The sequence below is a fragment of the Apodemus sylvaticus genome, chromosome 18, assembly GCF_947179515.1.
Source record: "Apodemus sylvaticus chromosome 18, mApoSyl1.1, whole genome shotgun sequence".
Classification (NCBI taxonomy): domain Eukaryota; kingdom Metazoa; phylum Chordata; class Mammalia; order Rodentia; family Muridae; genus Apodemus; species Apodemus sylvaticus.
In genome coordinates, this window is record NC_067489.1 from 24,832,202 (window position 1) to 24,845,255 (window position 13,054).

At 42.7% G+C, this 13,054-nt stretch overlaps 1 protein-coding gene across 1 annotated transcript in view; it reads left to right on the top strand.

Annotated features, from left to right (window-relative positions):
* The first annotated feature begins 275 nt into the window (after positions 1–275).
* The window catches only part of Potea (POTE ankyrin domain family member A), a 172,068-nt gene continuing 159,289 nt past the window's right edge, over positions 276–13,054 (top strand). The window contains exons 1-7 of the mRNA XM_052162877.1: positions 276–520; positions 2,116–2,230; positions 2,391–2,564; positions 5,961–6,067; positions 8,962–9,099; positions 11,918–11,979; positions 12,382–12,417. Coding sequence (XP_052018837.1) covers positions 276–520; positions 2,116–2,230; positions 2,391–2,564; positions 5,961–6,067; positions 8,962–9,099; positions 11,918–11,979; positions 12,382–12,417 — 877 coding nt within the window. The remainder of the gene's footprint in view (positions 521–2,115; positions 2,231–2,390; positions 2,565–5,960; positions 6,068–8,961; positions 9,100–11,917; positions 11,980–12,381; positions 12,418–13,054) is intronic.

Genomic DNA, 13,054 nt, shown 5'->3' on the forward strand with positions numbered 1-13,054 from the left:
ATGCCTACTCAGCACCTTTACCCATAGCCTCAGAGATGCTATGGGTGTCAGTGGCACGCCCTTTCTCACTTGTGCAAACCAGCGCGCGCACACTGTGCTTAGAAGCGTTGCTTGGCAACTGTGCCTTTACCAACTGTATAAGGCCCTGGTTGGCAGACGTTTAAGCCCTGAGGTCCTCTGCAAATGTGGCTGGTGAGGCTCGATTTTTTACTAAGACCTAATATTGGGCTCGAGGACCAGAAAAGATGAGAGGTTTGGAAGGGACCTGAGGCCAAATGTCCTTTACCATGAAGAAAATCTTTGGGGCTAAGGAAAAGACACCCTTGGGTTTCTGCGATGCCCCACAAATGACTGTCTCTGAGTTTTTCTTCGGTGAAAATCCAAACTATCCGAAATACCACACAACCTACAGACCCAACGGGCATATCCACCGGGTTGCAGCTGAGGGCGATGCGGCCCGAATGGAGATTCTCATCACACTTGGACAGTGCAGCGTGTACGACAGGGACCGAAAAGACAGGTAACAGAGGAGGGAGGGCAACTGTTCACATCCTGGGCAGACCACTGTGGGGGAAGGGCTGTCTTCCTGACTTCCTGGGCGCCCACTCAGCAAGGGGGAGGGGTCTGCCTGTGCTTCTGGGGGCTCCACACCCGAGACCTGAACACCTGGGAGGGGCCCTGAACTGCCAAACAGGAACTTTGAACTGCTTCTCAGTGTCCCTCTGCTTAGCCCAACAGAACTGGCAACCACAGCTCTGCCAAGTGTCTGTTGCTGTCAAACGCCAAACTGCTGAGGTCCCTGTGGCTGGAGAGCTGTGCTTTCCACTGAAACCTGATAATAATTGGGCGGGGGGGGGGGGGGGGCAGGGAAGTGAGCCATTCGTTCTGTTCAAAGCGAGCACACCCATCTTTGCTGCTGTGTTAAGGAAAAGGAAGTGTGTTCTAGTGGCTATACAAATGGAGATCTTGAGAAAAAAAAACCATTTGCTTCTGACCAGGTTGTCCGTCCCACTTCTTCACTCCTTCCCCTTCCCCCTTCCCCCCATCTCTTCCTGCTCTTTTCCCCTTTCCTCTTTCCCATCTCTTCCTCCTCCCCCCCCCCTTTGCCTTTCCTCAGTCTCTTTTTTCCTTTACTCCCCCTTCTATCCCCTTCCTCCCATGGTGTCCTCCCCTTCCTCTCCTTTCCCTCTTCCTCCTCCACCCTCTTTCTCTTTCCTCTCCCTTTCGAAGCAGAGTTGGGGTTTCTTAGGGAGAAAGTTAAGCAGATGTAAATACAGGAATTACTAGAGTCACTTAGTAAAGGACCTAAGATCGGGAAGGCCCACCAAGGACTGGGTGCAGACTTCTCAAGACAGTTATCTCTCTATCCCTTTTGTTCCTAATTTTATGGACCAGGAAACCGAGGCACAGGAAGGCTGAGAGGTACCTAGTAAGTGACTTAGCTTAGAGGGGAATTAAACCTAAGGGAGGTTGAATTCAAAGGAGATGCTTTTTTTTTAAGTGGAAAAAGAATTCATATTCTGATCGATCAAGCTTTGCCCTCCCAACACTCCTCTCAGATCCTCCCCAGCCCCACCCACCGACTCCATACCCTTTTTCTGGTTAAGAAACAAACAATATCACCCCCCCCAAAAAAACCCCCAAGAAATTAAAACAAAAAGCCTTATAGAAATACAAAAATGAAACAGAAAAGCAAAAGACCAATAACACACACACACACAAACACACACACACTGGTCAAACAATTGGCAAAATGAGACAGAAAATGTACAAAAATACCATTGAGTTTATTTATTTTTTTTTTTATATTGGGCCATACTTTTTTCTACCCAAACAAGTCTCTCTGAGATGATTCAAATGCGCAGTTCCACAGCACAGCTTGTCCCTAGCAGGAAGGAGATCATGTGATCTATGCACAGTTCATATGGAGGTAAGAATTCAAATAGGATCCCCTTCCTTTAATAAGAGTGACTCTTGTCCCCCTTAACAAGAACATTGAAGATTTGCTTAGAAGGCAGAAGAATGACATGATATTTAATGCTATTTTTACACAAATAACTGTGGGTTTTGAGACAGCGCTCTACACTGTCACAAGAATTCCTCTCATCCGCACAGGACAGCTTTGCATTTTGCCTGTGTCTATGGCCGGCTACCAGTGGTGACTGCTCTAGTGAACAATAATTGTGAGATCGATGCCTTAGACAAGAACCACACCACACCTCTGATGAAGGTAAGTGGCCGCCATTAATTTCAGCGTGGGTTAGATGTGGTCGAAGTGCTTACGGTGGAAAGAACTCTACCTCCATTACCTATTGCTTGCTGGCGACTCCCGTGGGACGTTTATCTTGAATTCCTTGAGCCAACCATCAGTTTCTTGTAATAAATTGCAGTCTGTCCAATGCTGGAAGCAGAAATGTGCATCTGTGCTGCTGGAGCACGGCGCTGATCCGAACATTAGCGACAACAGTGGCAACAGTGCTTTGCACTATGCTGTGTACAACGGGCACGAGGAGATGGCAGCCCTACTGCTTCAATACAACGCTGATATCGAACAAAAAACCAAGGTAGAGAATTCACTGCATTTCAATCTCAAAGTCTCTGGAATAGACGTTTGAAGAGCAGTGGGGGTGTGAGGTGGGGGTGTGGGGGTCAGCATTTCATGTTTAGAAACCCAAGTGGTTCCTAAGCGGAAGTATTTGGAAAGGACTAAACCATAGAAGCTGTGAGTTAGACGTCCGAACTTTGAGAGAAATTTAATAAAGGTAAAATTTTCTTATTTTTGTCTTCCCCATCCCCCCACCATTTCCTCCTGACTCTTGTAAAGCAACCTCAGTAGTCAGCAAAAACTTACTTTGGAAGGCTTTAGAGTAAAACTCAAAGGCAACGAAAGTACTTAGGTAAAATGAAAATCTCGATGCTTTTGGTGAGTTATCACCAAGTGACCCATGGCTGAAGAAGAGGAGGTGTGGAGGGAGATTAATCAGAAATGTACATCTGGAAATTAGGGACTTGAGGCAATAAAGCAAGAGGAATTGAGAAAAAAAACCAGTTAATGTGTGCAGACGCAGTCTTTCTTCATGTTGAAGGTAGTAATTTGTGGTTGTTTGAACAAGAAAGCTACTTGACTGCTAGTGTATCATGAGATTAGTGGAAGGAAGACCCTGGAAAAATGAGACTGGTTACTGACTAAGTGCTAGTTTTGTGGGAAACTAGAGGGAAGCTAAAGATGCTCACTGGTATATTTTCTGGAAGAGCTATCAATTTAGATAAAACAAAACCAAACCAAACAACAACAAAAACTAAGATCTGCTCTCAAATCTTGCTGAGGGGGCAAATATTTAATTGTTTATATATTGCCTTTCTGTATTTTGAAATTGTTGCATTCTGAGTTGTGTTCCCTGTGTTTCGCCATGGAGTCCCTCTTGTCAGTCAAATACCCAAATGATAAAGAGACTCTCGTCAGTGCCCATGTAGATGAGACTGAAGTTCTGTTTGTGTGAATTCTGGTTCTCAGCTGTAGTTGCATGCGGTTTGATTCAGTACATCAAATAAGTAAAATGGGCAGGTGGCTTAGTCAGGGTTTCTATTCCTGCACAAACACCACGACCAAGAAGCAAGTTGGGGAGGAAAGGGTTTATTCAGCCTACACTTCCCCACACAGCTGTTCATCACCAAAGGAAGTCAGGACTGGAACTCAAGCAGGTCAAGAAGCAGGAGCTGATGCAGAGGCCATGGAGGGATGCTACTTACTGGCTTGCGGTTCCCCTGCCTTGCTCAGCTTGCTTTCTTAGAGAACCCAAGACCACCAGCCCAGGGATGCCACCACCCACAATGGGCCTCCTCCCTCGATCACTAATTGAGAAAATGCCTTACAGCTGGATCTCATGGAGGCATTTCCTCAGCTGAGGCTCCTTTCTCGGTGATAACTCCAGCCTGTGTCAAGTTGACACACAAAAGCAGACAGTAGTACAGCATGCATCTCAGAAAACGTTTCCTTGAGATTCTGAAACAACTTCTGCTTTGAAAAGGAGACCTTAAACAGATAACTGGAATTATAAGTATCCCTGGGTTCTAAAATCCTGATATCTCTAAAGGAACTAGGATTAGATATTACTTCCTGCTAGCGTGTCTTTTCTCATAATGCTGGCCAAACTTTCCTTTTACTATTGTGTTGAGAAGCTAAATGGAGTGTTATTCTGTGACTATGATAAAATAAATCTGGCCAAAAAAGAAACTTCAGGGAGAAAGGACTTATTTCAGTTGACAGTTCTAGCTCTATCATCTGGGAAAGTCACCACATCAGAAGCTTGGGTCACATGTTTGTCCCATAACATCTATACTCAAAGCAGAGAGAAATGAGTGCATTTATGCCCACTTGCCTGATTGTGCAAAGCTCGATGTTTTTACTTTTAAACAGTTCAGGCTTCTGCCTAGAGAATGGTGCCACCCACAGCAGGCTGAGCCTTTTCACCAAATTAAGACAATTGGCTGTAGACATGTGTATAGGCCAGCCCAACATAGATGCTCCCCCATTGAGACTCCCTCTTTTCTTGTTTTTTTTTAATTAGATATTTTCTTTATTTACATTTTAAATGTTGTCCCCTTTCCTGGTTTCCCCTCTGAAAACCCCCTCTCCCTGCTCACCAACCCACCCACTCCTGCTCCCCTGTCCTGGCATTCCCTTATACTGGGGCATCGAGCCTTCTCAGGACCAAGGGCCTCTCCTCCCTTTGATGTCCAACAAGGCCACCCTCTGCTATGTAAGCAGCTAGGGCCACTCTCTTCCTGGCTGATTCCAGGTTGTGCAATCAAAGCTAAGTTTCATAATCAATAGTGACTACTAGCTTATAGAATAAACCACTTCTCTTCTATCAATAATTATTCACTATTCTTAGAAGGTCTTCAAAGATTTCATAAGTAGAGATTTTATAAAAATGTTTCATGTCAGTACATTCAAGTTAACAGATCCTCAACTGTCAATTGCAAGCAGAATTTTCTCTATCAGAATATGAGAAAACATGAATCTTCTCGTTGCTTGACCAATCTCAGTGCAGATGTTTAGTTGATACAGTCTGGCAGCTGTAAACACACACACACACACACACACACACCAAAGTCCATAGGAAGACATTTAACCTCAGATTCTAAGTGACTAGTATTAATCATTTTGTGAACGCTGGAAAAATTGAACACAAGTGGAGTATAAATTACCAAGGGCAGGAGGAAGTATGATGAGCCATTTTTGTTACATTTTGGAAGGCTAACGTTTCTAAAACATACTTGAGTTATACGTACCTACTGGAAAACACCACAGCAGCGATGAGATCACAGGGGATATGGACTCAAAGTGGCCCTGGCTTCATCCACTCAGTTTCCTCTACGACTTGAGCCCACCGTTAAGCTTCAGGAGACTGTGCACAAACCTTAACTTCACATTGCTCCCAAAGAATTAAATAAGCCCTGTCTCCCTTGAACCTGGTGCTGTTGTGTGCCAACAGGAAGGCGGCCATGTTGTCTGAGCCCACACGTACTTACTTTAAAATCTTGATGTAGAAATGAAAGTTTGGCCATTTTTTCCCTAACTTATGAATATCCCTTACCACTGAATGATGGGGCTTGGTTTGCCCTTGAAAAGAAGATACAGGCTCTGCTCTCAAGAAGATTTGGGTTATATGAGAGTTATCACATGGCTTCTAATAATGGATACTGTAATAGAAACAACTATTTGAGGCCACTGTGTAGGATTGAAATGGGCACTGGGGAGGCTTAGGCTCACGTGACTACTGTAGGCCAGAGAAGCGGCACATGTGGAAGGCGGTGTGGTTAGAAGGAAGAATCATTTATCCACCATGATGTTACAGTTTTCTTAATGTTTGTATTTGTACCATTCTTTGTAAGATTTTTTTTTTAGGTAAGCTGTAATTTTAAAAATTACGGATTTGCCTTTTGTCATCTTGCAGGATGGCTTCACACCACTGTTGCTGGCACTCAGAGAAAAGCGGGTGGAAGTGGCAGAGTATTTAGTAAGAATGGGAGCAGACATACACGTTGTAGATGACCTGCAAAGGTAACTCCATTTGATCTCAAAAGAAATGAAACCTTAGTGGTGTTCTGGACTTGTAACAGTCCCTCAACTCAGAAACACGGCTGGTCGGGAGAAGAGGGTTAATGTACAAGGATACAGCGAAAACATAGACTTAGTGTCAGTGTAGTCTGTTAGGGAAACAAGCAACTGAAGTCAGCAATGCAAATAACTATAGCAATCATAACACACACACTCATATATACATATATGTACACATATTTACACACCACACACACACACACACACACACACACACACACACAGAGTCACGTTGCCTTATAGTACCAACTGAAGATTGTTATTTTGTTATTTATAATCTTACTTTGTCGGTCATATGACCTGAGGAGTTTATGAGCTAAATGTTTTTAAAATGTACAAGCTTTTAGTATGATTTGTTTGATTCAACATAAAACTTCTGACCATCTTACGGTATTTCCATTTTTCATTTTTAAGATTTACTTTTCACTTACTGATTTTATTTTAAATAGTTTTAGTAACTCTTTGAGAATTTAACGTGATCTATTTTGATCTATTTTGACCCCAACTGCATCCCTTAACTCCGGTCTGTTCTTCCCTCATCCTTCTACCGCAACTTCGTGTCCTCTTTTTATTATTATTATTTTTTTTAAATTAATAAAATTAACAACACATCCACTCCAGTTTGTGCTGTCCCTATACTTCTGTTTGTGGTGCCATCTACTGGAGCTTGGTTGACATATCAGGAGCCACACTTTTTTTTTGTTTTTTTTTTTTGGTTTTTTGGTTTTTTGAGACAGGGTTTCTCTGTGTGGCCCTGGCTGTCCTGGAACTCACTCTGTAGACCAGGCTGGCCTCGAACTCAGAAATCCGCCTGCCTCTGCCTCCCAAGTGCTGGGACTACAGGTGTGCGCCACCACCGCCAGGCTTTTTTTTTTTTTTTAAAACTGGGAAAATATATTTCAAATATTTGAAATAATATTTCAAATATTATTTATTATCCTCGTTCCCGGTTTCCCCTCTGGAAACCTCTTATCCTAGCTTTCTCCTGCTTCTCTGAATGTGTTCCCCCCACCCACCTACTCCTGCCTCCCTGCCTTGGCATTCCCCTTCACTGGGGCATCCTGCCTTTTCAGGACCAAGGGCCTTTCCTCCTACCGATGTCCGACAAGGCCATCCTCTGCTACATATGCAGCTGGAGCCATGGGTCCCCCCATGTATGCTCTTTGGTTGGTGGCTTAGTCCCTGGGAGCTCTGGGGGCCTGGTTGGTTGATAGTATTCTTCGAATGGACTGCAAACCCCTTCGGCTCCTTCAGTCCCTTTTTCTAACTCCTCCATTGGGGCCTGTGCTCAGTCCAATGGTTGGCTTTGAGCGTCCACCTCTGTATTGGTCAAGCTCTGGCAGAGCCTCTCAGGCCACACTCTTAAAGACAGCTGAAGCCGGGAGGTGGTGGCGCACGCCTGTAATCCCAGCACTTGGGAGGCAGAGGCAGGCAGATTTCTGAGTTCGAGGCCAGCCTGGTCTACAGAGTGAGTTCCAGGACAGCCAGAACTACCCAGAAAAACCCTCTCTCGGACAAAAAAAAAAAACAACAAAACAAAACAAAAAACCCCACTAATAATAATAATAAAAAGACAGCTGGTTCTTTTCCCCCATCAGCTGTCAGTCGTTCCTTGGCTAGAGTAGGGACTCTTGAGCCCTTCCCCAACCCACACTAGAAGGTCGACTGGCTCCATCTTGTGCTGGCGCAGGTGTCCACAGCTGCTGTTAATCCGGAAACACAGTCGTCCGTTCATGCCCAGAGGACACGGTTTCGTTCCACTCCTCCCCCACCTCTGGCCCTCTCCTCTTCCTCAGAGTCCCGAGTCTTGAGGAAGGGGTGTGATGTAGATGCCCCATTTATGGCGGAGGGAGGCCTCCGCTGTCAGTCTTTTTCTGCACTTTGACCAGCTGTGAGTTTCTGCATTAATCACCATTCACTTCCCAAGAAAACCTTTCTAATGAGGCCGCAGAGGTCTTAGAGTATGCACACATTTCCTTCCTGTTTACTTGGAGACACTATATTTCAAGATTTGAAAATTATAATACAGGGGATAACTCTTTAAATGGATTCTCTGCCTAGAATGTTGATCAGGTTATCCTGAAGTGACTACTATTTATTATTACTAAATGTTTGTTTCCCCCTTTTGCCCTCCCTGATTTATTTTAATTCATTTATATTTACTTGGCAATGGAATGGAAGATAGTGTTCACTGGATAAACTTTAAAAAGGAGAAGTCATAAGTAAATGATAAGAGAGGAGACGATAGATTAATTCAAGACTGGAGTTAGTTCTCAGTTTTCCCAGGAGTTATGCATGCAATCTTCAGAATGATGCTCACAGCAAAATATATCCCCTGATTTGAAAGAGAGGATGACACCCTTAATAAGTGGTTATAGGATTCTGTACATGGCATTTATTTAGTGTATAGTACATGCTCACCAACATCATTAACTGAAAGCACTATCAATTTTATTATTTTCATAGTACTATTGTTCCAATCATGCAATAGCATTGAATTATTTCATCTTTTTCTTTCTAAGAAATGTATATATAATATGTTCTATTCTTCTTCAATTACTTCAAATGCTTTGCCTAAGCATAGCTATTTTCTTTCAAAGGTCATGAAGCCAGGGGTTCTACTTGAAAGTAAACAATGGACAAAAAGATTTTCTGTCTGTATTCTTCTTTGTCTTGGGATATAGCCCCAGAATGAGGAACAATTGTGGCTTCACGATGCTATGCCTGTTAGTAAATGGTCAATTCTACATAGCCAGGAAAGACATTAAGTTGGTAGAACACATCTATGTAGATCTAACTATTTTCATAACAGTGAATCTATATATCTGCTGTTTTAGAAACACCTTGATATACGCTATAAGATGTGGATCAAAAGATCTGGCTGTATTACTCCTTGAGAAAGGTGTTGATTTCTTCTACAAGGATGTCTTTGGGTGGACAGCATTACGCTACGCTATTGAAGGCCACTGTGCTTTGTAAGTATTTCCGTTAACACGTGAGGTAAAATTGTATTGAAGTTCAAAACAAACACAACTATTGCATCATCTAGTCAAGATGACGTGGCACTGCAGGTTCAGAATGGCAGTGACTTAGTCCGTTCAGCCAGTCAGGAATGTAGAAAAACAGCCAGGGACAGCACTGGGAACAGAAAGCTGAGTCTGATCTCGTTCTGGTGAACGCTGAACACTGGACTCAGCCCCTGATTTATTCCAGGGGCTCCCACCATTTTACTAAGTCTCCCACCATTTTACTAAATCTCCAGCTATGAGATCTAAGGATCTATTTAACCTTAGAGAGCTTAGCATTTTCCATGTCATCCCCTACAAATGGGGTCTAAATTGTATCTATCACATTTTTGATCTTTTCGATAAGCTGTTGAGAATCCAGTCACGTCTTGAAATGTTCATTTTAGCACACAGCCCCACTTTCCTGTGCGAGCTGCCTCTGTGCCTTACTCCGTGATTCTTCGGTAGCCGAAGGGATTCCTTAGATCCATGGAAGCCAATTCTCTTCAGAAAAGTTAGATGGAGCAGAAGAATGATAGCCTATCATTCTTTATGTCTGTTGGTTCCATCACTATTAAAACAGGCCCCGAATTTGGAAACCAGTTAATCTTAATCACGGTGTTGTCCACACTAAGCCAGACCTCCAAGTCATTACTATAATATACACTCAGCCCTGAAAGTTACAATATCTTAAAAAGCCAGTTATTCTTTTCTTTTTTAAAAAAAATTGGATATTTTTTTTGATTTACATTTCTTGGTCCTCCCTGAAACTCCCTATCCCCTCCCCCTCCTCCCTGCCTCTATGAGGGTGCTCCCCCCTCCCCTTTCCCTGCCCTGGCATTTCCCTACACTGGGGCATTCTTAAAGCAACACATTATCTTTTGGCAAGCAGGCTCCCTAGCTTCAAGCACAAACATCATTAGCAATCTGGGCCCTTCCCACCCATTCGGAATCTCATAGAGAACTCACATATTAGCTTAGACTTTTGTGGCCAGTTCACATTGAGAAAATTGTGAGTCTTTTTTTTCCCCTCACGGATATAAACTGTATAAAAGTTTAAATCATGTTCAGAAAACCCACGAAGCTCCTCTTTTGATTAATACTAGATCTGTACCACAGGCTGATCATACCCTCCGTGTGCCTTTTCCTAGGTGCTGGGATGCACCGTATTAACCTGTCTAGGGCTGCTGTTGACATTTCATGGGCAGGATTCTCTGTCTCTGTCTCTCAGACTGTAGTAGTAAAAGTTTTACTCTCTCTGTTTCTGTCTCTCTCTGTCCCTCTGTCTACAGCAGTAAAAAATTTCCCAAGTTATTTCAGTCCCAGTCTCAGGTTTACAGAGATTTTTGAATTATTCCTCACAAAGAAACAGGTCCTAAGCATGTCTTCAGATCCAAAGAGCTGTAGGACATAAGAGATCAAAATCAGACCAGGGAGCTGGGTGTGGTGGGGCACGCCTTTAGTCACAGCACTTGGGAGGCTGAGGCAGTGGGACCTCTTGTGAGTTTGAGGCCAGCCTGGTCTACAAAGAGAGTTTTAGACTCTCAAAAAACAAAAACAAAAACAAACAAAAACAAAAAAACAAAACAAAAAACCAAACCAAACAAAAGCAAAAAAGAAAAATATGAGAAGAAGGGTCATTTGGAGGTAATATGATGATTTAAATTAGGCAGCAGAGGACAAAGAGGAGAGCAAAGGCAGGTGTTGGCCTGAGTTCCTTTTCTGCCCTCAGTGCGAGTGATTATTTTAGTAATAATACTGAGCAGTTATCAATGAAGCAGGTAATCTATCTATAAAGCACTTAGCTTCAAATGGTTAAACTGTGCATTTTTTCCTGAATCATCATAAAACATGAAACAGAATAGCTAATAATCAAAAGCGAGGGCTTAACTTTTCTAAACAGCTGTAATATTTGAATTTTAGACAGTGCAAAGAAATACACGGTAGCCTTTATTTGGGGTTGAAAAAGAGTTCAGCACCAGGAAATCCTTGTTGCCTTTGGCATCTCCCTGCACGTGTTTTAAAACTATCACATAAAATCTTAAAAGAAACATACAGAACTCAAGCAGTGAAATCCTTATGTATGTATGTATGCATGCATGTATGCATGCATGTATGTATTTATGTTATGTATGCATGCATGCATTTATGTATGTATGCATGTATGTATATATGTATTTATGTTATGTATGTATGCATGCATGTATGTATGCATGTATGTATGCATGCATGTATGTATGTATTTATTTTTGAATAACACTTAATGTCTATGGGAAAGAACTTGCACAATAGCTGTTAGTTGTGGAGGGAGGATGTCTTCTGACATCACGTCACTGCTTGCCAAGCCAATCCCATCCATACTCTCAGCTCTATATCACTCATTGGATGCTCCTTTACTTTAGTCTTTCTTCTTCTCTCATCGGCTTCATCAAAAGACTTAATTTAGAGCCCATAAATTTCAGACACGAGGTAAAAACCATTTTCAGTGATCGTCTTTATTTAGAGACAGGGTCTCATCTACCTTACGTGGCCTTGAGTTCACTGTGTGTCTGGGCTGACCTTGGACCTGCGGATTGATCTTTCTGCCCCCCACCTCCCAAAAGCTGTGGTGACGGGTGTGTGCCGCCACCATGCCTGGCTATCTGCGATGTTAGAGAGAACCACGGCCTGGTGCGTGCTAGAGTTACACCCCCACCCCCAGCCCCTGTAATATCCTTAAGAACTAAATGTACTAAAATAATTTTTATAAGTATTAAAGTTGTAATTGTATTTATTTTTCACACAACAGTAGGCAGACACTTCTGGATTTTGAAGAAAATCTACATAGTAACAAAAAAGATAACGAGCCAGGTAAGACTTATAATGAAATGCGCTTTGCAGTCCTACCATACACTAAAATATCAAACTAAGAAAATTTTCACTCAAAAGGGCCAGAAAATTACATTTATATTTTCTTGAGTTCCTTCTGAATAGTCTACAGGTCAGAATGATGTCAGACATAAATTAAATGAACATTTCAATAGGAAGTGTGATCTTTAAAAGAAATCATGTGGAGAGTCATTGAGGAAGACCCTTAATATTGACATCTGGACTTCACACGCATGTCCATGTAGGCACATTGATAACCCCAAACCATGAACATGTGCATATATGACATGAGATAGAGACAGAGACAAAGAGAGACAGAGACATACCCACAGAGCAGGAAGAGGAGAGAGAAGACCAAACCAATCAAAACTTTTGTTTTTATAGAACTAGAAGTTGAGCCGAAAACCTCCTGCATTTTAGGTAAGTGCTTTACCTCCAGACTTTTTATTCCTATTGTTTTTGCTCACCATCAGAAACTATGAAAAGTATTTACATGTAAAAAGCCATATGTATACACACACACACATATGTTAAATTAAACCAGTATATTGTTATGTTTGCGAAAGCACGCTGTGGGCATGCGCGTGAAGGTCAGAGGACTACTTTGTGGTGTTAGTTCTCTCCTTCTCCCCTTACGTGGGTGGTGTTGACTCAGTGGCCAGGCCTGCATGCTAAGTAACATTGCCTCATGGGCTATCTCACTGCCCTCCAAAAGCTTTTATAAAAATGACTTTATTAACGTGCATGAGCAGTTTGTCTGGATGTATGCTCCCCACGTGGCACGTCCTGGTGAAGGGGGGGGGACGTCAGATCTCTTGGAGCGGAGTTATAGACAGTTGTGAGCATCCACGTGAATGTTGGGACTCATCCTCTGCAAGAGCAGTAAGTGCTTTTAGCCACTCAGCCGTCTCCCAGTCCCCCAAGCTCTGTCCTTATAGCAGTCTGCTACCTAATATGAGAATTTGAGAGAAATGATGTCATGCTTGTACTGGTAGCAGTGATTGGACCGCCATATTCTATTCATGTCTAGTAGGCTCTTAACAACTTCATGAAGCTG